This window comes from Miscanthus floridulus, chromosome 19 (genome assembly GCF_019320115.1).
Source record: "Miscanthus floridulus cultivar M001 chromosome 19, ASM1932011v1, whole genome shotgun sequence".
Lineage (NCBI taxonomy): Eukaryota > Viridiplantae > Streptophyta > Magnoliopsida > Poales > Poaceae > Miscanthus > Miscanthus floridulus.
In genome coordinates this window covers 36,976,117-36,988,992 of record NC_089598.1, presented here as the reverse complement: position 1 = coordinate 36,988,992, position 12,876 = coordinate 36,976,117, and the positions used below count along the sequence as shown (strand labels likewise).

At 41.3% G+C, this 12,876-nt stretch overlaps 1 protein-coding gene across 2 annotated transcripts; it reads right to left on the bottom strand.

Annotated features, from left to right (window-relative positions):
* Positions 1-7,317: 7,317 nt before the first annotated feature.
* LOC136529058 (uncharacterized) lies at positions 7,318-12,379 on the bottom strand. 2 transcript variants are annotated; one of them, XM_066522109.1, is made up of 16 exons: positions 12,184-12,379; positions 12,005-12,080; positions 11,372-11,503; positions 10,888-11,266; positions 10,722-10,817; positions 10,551-10,630; positions 10,380-10,455; positions 10,136-10,309; positions 9,671-9,775; positions 9,490-9,585; positions 9,310-9,402; positions 9,011-9,052; positions 8,881-8,922; positions 8,245-8,375; positions 8,033-8,159; positions 7,318-7,867 (listed from the first exon to the last, which is right to left on the bottom strand). In XM_066522109.1, exons 1-16 carry the CDS (start codon positions 12,272-12,274, stop codon positions 7,715-7,717), a joined length of 1,893 nt encoding a protein of 630 aa, XP_066378206.1. In that variant the 5' UTR covers positions 12,275-12,379; the 3' UTR covers positions 7,318-7,714. The 2 variants fall into 2 exon arrangements, with proteins under 2 accessions (XP_066378206.1, XP_066378207.1); XM_066522110.1 differs by having other exon boundaries at positions 10,888-11,254.
* Positions 12,380-12,876: the final 497 nt, after the last annotated feature.

Here is a 12,876-nt window from a genome sequence, read left to right as displayed (position 1 = left end):
GAGTTAGGGAAATATGCTCAAGTTCTGAAGGAGTCCTCAGAGGTTTGGTATAATTTTGTATCGCTTCTTTGTAAGACTCAAGTATCAATATATTTACCTTCTCTATTTACTAAAATATCTTTCTTGGTTATCTAGTTCACGCCTTAGTGGTTTAGCTAGGCATCATTAGTATAGTGGTTCTGCACCTTAGCATGGGATCTTCGCTCGATCGAGTGCTCTAGTTATAGTATTTGACTATAGTAGTAATCGATAGTGTAGATATGGTGTCTAAACTATAGGTTACCTTAGTTTGCGTCCAACCCCACGGATAGTTGTGGTAGCCCCGGAGGTGACAGCTCCGACCAGGCCTTTGTAATCCACCATGTTCGGGTTGGTGTTTTTATAGAGCTTTTGGCAGCCTTCCCCCGACCACGTTTTCTCACCTCCCTCGAGGGTCGGAAAGGTACTACTGCTCCAAAGTGCTATGGTGTGATCGCTATGCTTTATCCTTTGTTTAGTTAATCCCTTTGGTCTGCTCTAGAATAGAACCACAGTATTAGAGAAGTATAAAGGAACCTTGAGCTCACCCGTTGTCCTCCTAGATTAGCTTGTCTACTCTTTTATCTTACCATGGAGTTTCCCTGTGTGTGTCATTATACAAAAACCCAATCTTTATCACTTACCCCCATATTAGTCTAGTCAGTATACTAGTTAGTAGATACATGATGTTTATTTATCAGCTTCTTTAACCATTGCTTCCCTGAGGATAAATACGATACCCTGGAATACTCCTGAGTGAAAGCTACAATGGTTTTCGTGCGCTTGCGGATTTCTCTGTTTGCGTTAACAAATACCAACAATATAAAAGTTCTTAAAAGTATCAAATAGGTGGAGACCCTACTAACATATAGGTGGGAAGAGTACAAAAATAGAAGTTATGGATTTTTTTTAATTATTTTTTCAAATAAGAGTAATGTTGTTATTTCAGTATAGTCTTGAAGGGCGAAATTGGAATTCCCATCCATTCTCTGTCACAATCTCTGAATCGTGTGCTCTCTTTTGTTCTCCCTCATTGCTTCTTCCCATCGGTAGCACCCAGACTATCGTCAGTGCCATGGTTTGAGAAATCTTGCTCGTGGGTTTGCCAAGGTAACCACATCCAATTGCACGAAAGACAATGTTGAACTCACCTTCCATGCTCGCCCCACTGAGGAAACCGGGGTTGTAGGCACAAGTGTGCTCGAAGGTGTGGCCTTAAATTGTGGTGAAGGCTTCATGTGTTGACGTTAAAAATGACATGGTTTTACATCTTGAGAACATGGTGAACATACCTTAGAATAAAAGAAAATGAGCATGGCATGAGCATATTTTATTCAAATAACAAATTTCCACTTGTCTTAAAATTTCACATGTGTAGGAATGAAAATGGAAGAAAGTGGGACCAGAGAACGAAGAGTGCTACCCTATTTGCCTCCCTCCAGGGTCGTGATTGATTTGGATAGGTGATTCTAAGGATCATGTTGGATTGAGCTGAACAAGACCAGTAGGGGTTGGAATGGAGTTGGACCCAGTTCTAATTCAACTAGGATTGAAGTGGGGTTAGGGGCAGATCATAACCCATTACCAGGCCTAGCGTATATATAGCTCCAACCAACTCAACTAATCGTTATAAGCTCTGGTTTCAAAGCAGTGAGCACCAGATAGCTTCGGTGACAACACCGAATAAATCTGGCGCCCTGCTATGTGGACTAGGCGTTGTCGCCCATTGGGAGCCTCATTTATCTAGTTGTTTATTCGGTGCGTTGTCTAGAGACCGAGACTTCTTTGGACCGCACATTTAATCTTCGGTGCATCACTGGAGAGCTTTAGTGCTCTCTTCTTTTCCACCGTGCCTATGCAATGTCTCTATACTCACACTCTGGTGTTGAATTCCGGTGTCCCCATAGGAGGTACGTCGTGCACTGCTTCCATGTTTGTCTAAGGCTGCTATCTGGGCCCACTCCACTTCTCTTGTGCTCACAAATGAGAGTTTTAGTGCATACCAGAAAGCTCGGGTGCTCATTTGAGTGTGTTTCTTTGCGTCCAATTGTCTAGGCTTCACTTGTATGATGTCTTGACCTTCTTGCTTGTCTTTTAGGGTCTTCAATGCTCTTCTTTGATCTTCATTTGAGGTGTTGGTTCCATGATCTTCACCGTAGCCTAGCCCAAGTCCATCTTTGCATCCTAAGAACTAATCCACCTTGTATACTAGCAAAAATGTTAGTCCTAATGGTTATATATGTTATTAATCAACCACAAACACATTAAACCTTGCTAGTATTTATGTTTCTTACAAGCCGGAGCACTTGAGATCTCTGTGACCTTCTAGCGAAGGTGTAGTGGCCTCCTAGGTGGAGACCTTTGTTCTTGGTGTGGAACATCATTGCATCGGTGTGCACAGGACAAGGAGACCCCCTCCCTTGTGTGGAGAAACTCCGTAGTGTACATGGCGTCAAGGTGTTTGGAATAGCCATGTGATGGTGGTGAGACTTCGTGACTCATAGCATTAGCCTTGGTTGGAGGATGCCTTGCGTGTCAAATCCAACACCATGACCGGGCGAGATATGCAGTGACTAGGAGCGTATGGTGGAGCTCTAACATGGACTTAGAGTCACGTGTTTTGGCAACTGATACCCCTTCTTGGATGTTCACGGGACCTTAGCAGAGGTAATGTGGATTCAGATTTTACTTCAAAAAAATGGTATACAATGTCCTCTCACAGCCAAGTTATAGTGTGATAATCTTGATACCAAATATCTTTTAGCTAATTTTTGATGCTTGAACAAGTATAGAAGTTGATTATCATTTTGTTAGAGAGCAAGTATCTAAGAAATTGTTGGTGATTCCTTTTGGAGATCAAATAGCATATGGCTTCACTAAGACTATCTCCAACAATAACGCCCAAAATACAAGACCCATTCGATCTTTGGGTAGCACTACAGGCAAAGGGTTTAATACCCATTCCACATCGTCTCCAACAACAGGACCCAAAAGAGAATCCTTTCTGTAAATAGGTTTTCAGGAGAGATGATGCTCATATTTGGGTTGTTGCTCTCAGACAACCTAAAATGGGTCTCCCATATAGGTACTCTGTTGGAGGCCGATTTTGGGTCTCTTGCTATCCATTTTAGGTTTGGGTGCCCATATAGGTCACTTGTTGGAGACAGTCTAAAGCATTGCTATCCATTAATTTGCTAAAATAAATCTAACTAAAAATAGCACATGAATTGCTAAAATAAATATAGAAAAATACAAACACACAGGTTAAGTATGTAGAACTTGAACATTTAATTTGTAAACAGGTTTCCTATAATAAGTTAGCTGAGGTAGACATATATAGGTCTTATTTGGCACAGCTCAACTTCACTAGTAAAATTATTATTTTTAACAGTTTCATAAGCAACTTTCTAAGTGAAACTGAGCTGTTTTAGAAAAATTATTTGGCAAAACAGCTTCACCAACAACTTTATACATGGATGAGAGAGAGAAATGAGGAAGAGAGTTAGGAAAAGCTAATTTTTTTAGCTTCATTCCAACTCATGTCTTTGTGAGAGGGGGGAGAAAAACAACTTCATGGATCAAACTATTTTAGAAATGAGTGTTTGACAAATAAAACAGCTTACAGTAGCTTATTGTGAGTTGTGCCAAACAGGTCCATAATTTACAAATGAGTTGTCACCTTCTTAGCACCTATTGTTGGCTCATAACGTCATTGACATTGTCACATGATTGTTTCCAAATCTGTTTATGTCGTGTATATATTAATTAATTTGTGGACATCCAAGCTATTTCTGATATTAAAAAAAAACTGTTCACTGACATTTTCAAAAATGTTACCCAGAAGCTTGGAAGGGAATTACGTGACCTCGATGATGCGTACCATCGATCGATCAACGATCATCGGAGGGTGCGCCCCCTGGTTAGCTTTGCATGGTTTTGACTGGCCAATGCAATAATATATCTATGCATGCTTGTGTGTACTTTCCTAAGTGCTTTAGCTTGCAAACAGATAATGAGACTGGACTAATCGAGCTGGCGCTGGTCTGCCAGATTTACGAACCACTCCACTGTTAGTATAGTACTAAATCCATTCTAAATTATAATTTATTTGACTTTTTTATCATAAATTTGATCACTCGTCTTATTCGAAAATTTATGTTAAATATCACTTCTTTTGTTGTGATTTGCTTTGTTAATAAAAGTTCTTCAAAAATAACTTAAATTTGACTATGTTTATATAACTTTTTTGAATAAAACGAGCGGTCAAATTTAATGTAAAAAAATTAAACGAATTATAATTTAGAATTGAGGGAGTATATAGGAGTAAAAAAAAGGCAATGCCAAGATTACGCCTGCGCACCCTGTCAGCCGCTTACTTTTTATACGTGGCGCCGTCCGTCGTCCGTGGCGGCAGTACGCACCCACGAGAGCAGAGCGCACCCGGTTTCGATTCTATCTCGCTCAATCGTCTTCATGGAGCAATCCGCAGCTGCACCTTCCCGGCAAGCCGCTGCGGCAGAGGCGGCAGCGGCAAAGAAGAAGCCGACGACGCTCCTCGACGCGTACGAGGTGGAGTGCATCCGGCGGGAGCTGCAGCGGCTCGTCCTGAAGCACAACCAGAGCGCCGCCGGGGGCGACACCGGCACCGCGCCGGGCGCGCACGCGCACGGCCACCGCCACAACAACGTCGGCGGCCACCTCCACCACCATCGCGTGAGCAGCGCGAAGAAGGCGACGAGCGCCAACAGAGTCAGCCCGTCGCCGTCGCCGTCGCCGTCGCTGACGCCGCCGCCGTGGCCCAAGAAGGACCGCCGCCACGGGGTGCGGCTGCTGGGGCGGCACGCCGTCGCGATCTGCGGCGGCACCGTGCCCTTGGCCGCCGCCGCTCCCGTAAGTGGCAGAGGGCGGCGCGCCATGTTGATATGCAGCGGCACCACCACCGCGCCCGTGGGCTGCGTTGCCGTGGGCTGTCGACGGCAGGAGGCGGCCGCGCGGGGGCTACCGGGAGGTGGAAAAGGTGTAGCACTTCTCGTCGTGCGCGCGTGGTTGGGGGAGCCGACTGACAGGCGGCTTAGGATTCGGTGTGTAAAACTAGGAGCTTTTTTTTTTTGGGTCTCTGATTGTGTTCTGATTTCTCCAATCGCATGAGAAATTGAGAATTGCGTGCCTGGCCGTGAACCTCCGAATTGCTTTGCTGCAAGATAAATAAGTTATTATACGTCGATGAAATTAAGAAACTGCTGCGCTAGCATCTACAAAAGGGAGTACTGGAGTTGTCTGCTTCGTCTGGAACTCTGTTTGCTCTGGTTTCTGGTGGTGCGCGGCGCAGCGATCGGTAACAAGAGCCATCTTGGGGTTGATAGCGTCAGTGCCGCGCCGCGTGCCTAGTGTTCGCGCGCTTGGGCGCTATCTGTTTCTGCCCAATGCGAGTCGTGACTAAACAGAACCACCACCAACCATGTAGATCGCTACCAATCAGAATGTGAAGCCACACCTCGGTGGCTCGCCCATCACCGGCGTTTTCGTGAATTGCATGCGAGATGGCGCTCGGGTGGCGTGGCGAGCTAGAAACTAGAATGCGCTGCGGGCGTTTGGGTAACCACAAGACACGAGTGGCGGAAACCTTCGAATCGAAACCAGAGGAGGAGAGTGCACCGGCGGCCCTTAAATTTGGCAGAGGGTGTTATTTAGGTCCCAAACTCCTAAAATACACTTCCAGATCCTTGAACTTGACACATGGTACGTCACAGGTAGACCTATTTGCTGACATGGCGGTTCACGCTAGCACCAGCGATGCAAGACTAGCCCCTAAACTTAACTGAGTGTGTCATCTAGTAGGTTCCTAAACTTTTAAAATGCACATCTACATATATAATTTAAAATCTATGAAAAAATAACATTATAATAAACATTTTAGTACTAAATATATCAAAAATCAATAAAACAATAAATAATATTTTCCAATAAAATACATAAAATAATTTCACCAATATATTGAATAATTAAAGTACACAAAATTAATATGAATTATTCATATTAAAACTAACCTTTATATACATAATATTATTATTATTATATAATGCTATTAGCCATAGAGATAAGTTTTAAATAGTTTAAATGATGCATATTTTTTGTTAAATTAAAGTTGATTTTTTTTACATTACTAATTAGTCATATATATAAGTTTTAGATGACTTTACAGGTACTTTTTTTATTTGTGGATAACCGGGAAATAATGTATCTCTATTACTAATTAGTAATGTAAATAATATCAACTTTAATATATAAAAATATACATCATTTCAACTATTTAAAACTTATCTCTATGGCTAATAGCACTATATAATAATAATATTATTAATGATATATAAAGGTTAGTTTTAACATTTCTAATCATAATAATTTTAGGTACTTCAATTATTCATATATTGGTGAAAATATTTATATATATATATTTTAAACTATTTATTGATAAATATTATTTAGAGTTTTACTGATTTTTGATATATTTAGTTATTGAAATGTTTATTATATATGTAACTTTTTATATATTTTAAATTATGTATATGGATGTGCATTTTAAAAATTTAGGGACCTAGATGACACACTATGTCAAGTTAAGGAGTTGGTCTGGCATCGCTTGTGCCAGACGTCAGCCAACGGGTGTAATCTTGACCTATTAGGACCTGTGACGTACCATGTGCCAAGTTTAATGACCTGAAATGTGTGTTTTGGGAGTTTGTGGACTTAGATGACACCCATGCCTAGTTTAAGGGCCGCTGGTGCCGTTCCGATATATTCGCGACGCTAACCAATGTGCGCTCGCGGTGAATAACGATAACACAAAAGTCTTCAAATGCGCTTTCATTACTCAGTTCTGGCGTTGCAACTGCAGAAAATTGTTGAAATTACAAAAATAGCGTGCACGTAGCGCCCAAAATCCAAATCAGCATGAAAATTGATGTTGAGAATGAGACAATAAGAAGGTTGATGAGCTCACCTGCCTCACCTGCACATTAGGCAAGGTCTATGGCGGTGAGGCACTCTTGCTTAAGTGCCTAGGGAGCCAAAGATTTTCCGTTAACAAGGAAGGTCTTGTTATGTCCCTAAGACAAGAATGCTTGTCTCTCACAAGACTCAATTTGTGAAGAGCAATGGCAACTATTGCTACAAGTGCAAGCATACGGGATACATGAAAAAATAGTGCAAGAACAAGAACAACGTTTCCTGTATTCGTTTAGATTCTTGCTATATTCTTTCAAAGTGTTAATGGGGCGCATGCTAAATTTGTACCGGGCATGGGCAGCGTACTCTGGACATGGGCAGCACACGACAACATGTCTAGCGTTAATGACCTTTCCTAACACCTGAGGTGTTACACTTATCAACTCAAGTAAAGAATTAGTCCACTAGTTATCACTCAATTACCAAAAACAAACTAGGGACTTTAAGTACTTGGTTACAACGGAATGCCATATGTTAAGCAAAACTTTCTGGGATAACAAACGTTGAGATGGCTTTCAAAGCTCAATTTACGTGTCCCCAAGAAAGCTTGCCACAACAATAAATCTTGCCGCTTCAATCCTTCCTTTTGGTGGGCTTCTGGTGTGGCAAACAAGAGAAGCCTTGGGTAATTTTCTGCAGCGGATGAATCAGAGCCTCTTTTCATGTTAGGTGATATGCCCCAAAAGTAATCCTATATGCGGATGATGGAGGCGTTGGTCTTGTCGATGCCCTCATTGTAGTAAAGCTCCACAAATGTTCCCCCACCAATACCCTTTGCCAACCTCCCAGGGTTCACACAGATAAACCGTTTCTGGTCGTCGCTACCTTCTCCAAGGGAAAACACCTGGACATAATAGCTGTTCAGTATCATTCCATTCAGAAGGAAACAGACGTGAATATACAGTTGACTTTTGAACAATGAGCTCGCGGATGGGCAGAATTCAAATATATGAATATCAATTAGAAGTTTACAATAAATGTGCTGCCTGTACTAAAAACTTGTTATTACCTTCACAAATGGTGCAAGATCAGAAGGAAGAAGGAGAACATCTGGTGCTGATGAGATCTCCAGTGCTTCCTTAGCAAGTGAGAAGTCTAATGGCACACCAGCAGCAGGAGGATATAGAGGATAGTAACTGTAGGAAGAGTGCTACATCAGAACTCATAAACTGCACACAATCCGTCCCAACTGATACAACATGAAAAAGCCAAATGGATCACCTTTGTTGCTTTAATATGTGTGAGGCAAGTCTACCAATCCTGTCTCCAGGCTTTCCGACAGGTGGCTTGCGAGAGATTTCCTCACCACTAAGCTGTTTCAGAATGTCCACTGTACAACAGCCAAAATGTATCTGGAAAGAAGGAAAGCAAACATTTTCGGGTAAGACTACACTTATCAACACATTTCTAACAACATATAAGATGAATTTTGCTCAAAATATGCATGAGAAGTATTAAGAAAACCATTTCCATTCTTAATATAATGGCATGCAGCTCTCCTTCGTGTTCGAGAAAAAAAACATTTCCCAATAAGTTACAAATTTGGAGAATATCTCATGAGCAAACACAGGAACAGTGTGGCGGTAGGCCTGGTAATCTCTAAGCATTGAATGGATTCTTCTAGACAATGCAACATGAGAGAAAATGCAGAGATGAGGAGCATATTAAGATCACAATATGGAGAAAAAGATTCTTTTGAGTTCAATGACCATGTCTCAATTTTATTTTGCAGGACAATAACAAAAATAACTAAACCAAAATAAAGGCATACCTATTTGATAATAGACAAGGAAAACCATATATATTTTGCATGCTCCAACCATTACATTATTCATTACAACTATTAACATAGTGTACCTCGTTAGAACTGAAGAGACATGGATTTGCCAGACAAGTAATCTGCATAATGTATGTAAACCTTTTAAAAACAAAGGAATATTATTACCAAATACCTCACAAGAGCAATCTTACAGAGTAACACATATACCTGATGTGTGATATCTTCTGGAAAATTCAAATCAAATGCAGGCTGCAAGTAGCGACAGTACAGATATATCATTAGAGATGCTTGTGCTGAGAACATTAAAAAAAGGCTTAAATAACAATAACACAATTGATCTGCACATACTACCAGACTATAAAGCCTAGTACGTTGGAAGTAAACTTGTTGCACTATCTCAGCAAAATTTACATCTAACTTTGCAGACATTAATTGATAGTAATGATACAGCAACATGTTTAGAATTATTAAATCAGATCTAAATCTCAATAAGGAAAATTACAAACCTGAGGGAAAACAAAGTCATGGTGAGCATCACGCACTGATGGAATGAGAATTACACGGACAGTGTTCCCCAGATACTGGGTAAAGTCTTGAATCTGAACAAAAAAATATAACACACATGAATAACTATTGCATTTGGCAATGTGCCAGCATTACACCTTCAGAAATCAGCATTTACCTACCTTTCTCAGAATTTCAAAATGGAAAATGTCATGAAAGCTCTGGTCAACAGTTCCTTTTTTTATGTCAGGATGATCAGAGTCAATGAAGGGTCCCATCTGCGAAAGTACAATTGATGTGTACAGTAGAAGAACATTTCAAACATCAATATGTTGTCCCATGTACAGAATTGAGAGGACTCACCAATATGAGCAGCTCAGGCTGCTTACGACAAGCATATGAAAGAAGTTCTTGCAGTGGTTCAAACAACAGATTATCGGTTGTTGTATAGGGGCCTGCTGCGATGACCTGTAAAAGACATGAGGTAAATTTTTTTCTCAAGACGGGGCTGTTCGCTTGAACTTATCAGCCGGCTTATCAGCTAGAATCTACAGTATTTTTCTCTCACAACAAAACAGCTTCTGCCGGCTTTAATACTAGCCGAACAACAAAATGGAAATTATTTAAATCATTAATGATTGGCCTACTCTCCTTTGATTGAGCATGTCCATGCAATAAATGAAGAAAGTATAAACATGCTATTCATAATTAAAATAGAAGAACAATGAACTGATATCAGTTTAAGCTTGGACGAAATATACTAATTCTTTGTTAAACAGATATGTTTGATGCAGCATTATTTCAAACAAAAAACAGACAGGAACTAACCGATGACAATGCTCTTGACAGAGTGCCAGCGTCAGAATTTTGGTTGCTTTCATTATCAATAGCTTGTTTCTTAGCACTAGGAAGTTGAGCATCCACAGAGACTGGTATGGAATCAATTAATTTCGATGCAATGAAACAGTGTCCGCTGGGATTGTGGCCTTCGATACCCACCACCTGTTATTTAAATTTGTGTTAATTTAACTCAGTAGATAATGTATATGGCATTGGAACTGGCTGTGCTTACCTGCCCAGGAAACAAAGAGAAGTGATCAAGATCCTTCAAGTCAAGGCGCACACGCTGTCCCCTGGAGTGTTGAACACTAGAAAAAGATGTTTCTGTAGTTAGCCAAAAGAAATAATAAAATGGTGACTAAACAAAGATCATCACATGAATGAGTCCAAGAAGCACACTCACCTGCCCTGTAGCAAGATAGACTTTTCATTCAAATGACCTTCACCATCACAAGCTACTGTACCGACTGCAAACATTTTCTCCTGCAGTGGGCAAATAATTGGATATCCTATCAAGAAAAGGGGTGATGATGAGTTAAGTAGTTAAAAGAACAAAACTAGGCGGTGCAATTACCTCTGAAGCAAGGGTAGCATCTGCCGGTTCTCCACAAAACCCAGATGCAGAAAACAAGCTTGCCGATTTTTGTATCCGATCTTCCAAATAATTAAACTGGAAAAGTGATGCAGTCAAAGAGCAGATGCTTATGACAATTAATAAAACAAATTAGCAATACCCTTACTCTGTCTTCCATTCTGTCATACATGAATCTGCAACCTGGTTCAGGCTGTGAACGCTGAACTTGTAAGGAACATCTTTGACTTGGCTGAATTCTTCTAATTACTTCATCTTCTGTGATTTCAGCATTTTTACTTGGCATACTAACTGCATTGTCAGCATTGAGAACATACTGCTGGGTAAATTTATTTACTCGTGTTGCAAAAGGGGTAATACGATCAGCATTTGTTTTGGCCACTCTGCTGGATGATGGTCTGTCACTTGTCAGAGGAGTTAACTCAGAGTTAGATGACTCTTCAGGTGGCTTTTCCTGTTTAGAGCCTGGCGTGTCATGAAATGCCACTTCATCTGCATGTGAATTGCTCAAGAGCCTGCAACAGTTACTTCTACATTATACTTATATATTTTTTTTCTTGACAGTGAAATAAGAAACAAAGGTACTTCTGTGACAAGCATGCACGTAAATGAATCTGATATGTGGAACTAACATGTCGACATCGTTACTGGAGTAAATGTGAAGGTTGGCTTCTTCTTTTATTATCCTGTCTTTAACTTCATTCTGAAGATGTGACAGAAAACCATCAAGATACGAGCTTTCAAGCTTTAAGCCATCCAATTGCCTGCATAAATTAGTTCTTTCAGTTTCCTTAGCTGCAATGCTGCATCATGTAAAAGAACAAAAAAGAAATATATGGACCCTGGAATCATAATCATCGGGGAGGCATCTCTTAATACAGACAGGAGAATATTGAACATGAGCTGCAAGATTTTAGTCATACCTAAATGTTGATGGGATTTAATGACTCATCAAGACATCAAACAAAATTTGATCACAGTTAATAGAAAGTGGTTGTTTATGCTCCAGCCAAAAAAATAAACATTGAGCCAAGAGCATCTTATCCATAATAATCAGCACAGCCATACAGATGGCATGCTTAATTCAACAGCAAAAGATGCTACCATTGGTGTTGAGATGTTTATCATCAAATTTCATAGAAAGCAGACGCCCTTCCTGCAGAGCACTCAAACGACCTAGTAACCTACAGTCACGAAGACTAGCCTAATCTAAGATGATGTTACAGTATTGTTATTGGCAACATTCTTATCAGGGATGAGCTGACCTGTTGAGGTAATAGACCTCCCAGTTGGAGACGAGGTCCGCGGGGCTCATTTTGTAGTTGATGCAGTAGGTCAGCACTGCAAGCAGAACCACACACCACACCCATATATATAAACATAAATCAACACCAACTCAGAACCAGGTAAGGGCAAGGGGGAAGGTGGGGACGCTTGTGCTTACGCGTGGAGAGGATCTGGGCGGCGTCCTCGGGGCTGGCTCCCCCGATGGAGAAGCCGCTCTTCTGGAACTCCGCTCGGATTTCCTCCTCCATCGCTTCGCCGCTGCTTGCTCGCTGCACAGCTGAGGGCAATCGGTGAGCGGGGGGCGGCGAGCCGGCGACCAGGTGGCCTGGGCGAGCGGAGAGGGAAAGAGGGCGAGGGATCTGGGGAGCAGAGCGAGGCGGGGTGGCGCCGTGGCGGGAAATGGAGGGACGAAATGGCGGGAAACATTAGCGGGGGAGGAGGGGCTAGGGTCAGCCGGTCAGGTCGAGCTGCCGCCTGCACCTTGTTGGGCTGGTTGGGCCGTATCCAACCTGTAGAATTGGTATTGTGGAAGTTTACCAGTTGCTCTGTTATTTCGTATATAAGCAATTGAGATGTTTGTTCTGATCACTTCGGAATAAGTCACATAATAATCAGTTAGGCATTTCTTGTTTGAGCCAGAAAAAACTTTGTGCTTTTCTGCCCTTTGTGTAAGCAATGAACAAGAATTAACAGTTTGTAGAATTTGTTCAACAAAAACATCAGTACTCGGGTTCATGTATTATGCATCGCTAAGAGTGTTCATAAGAGTGGGTGGGTGTTATATGCTGTCTCACTGCACTTAAGGCTGCAAATTTTTTTCTCTGTTTTTATTTTTATTTTCATAAGAGTG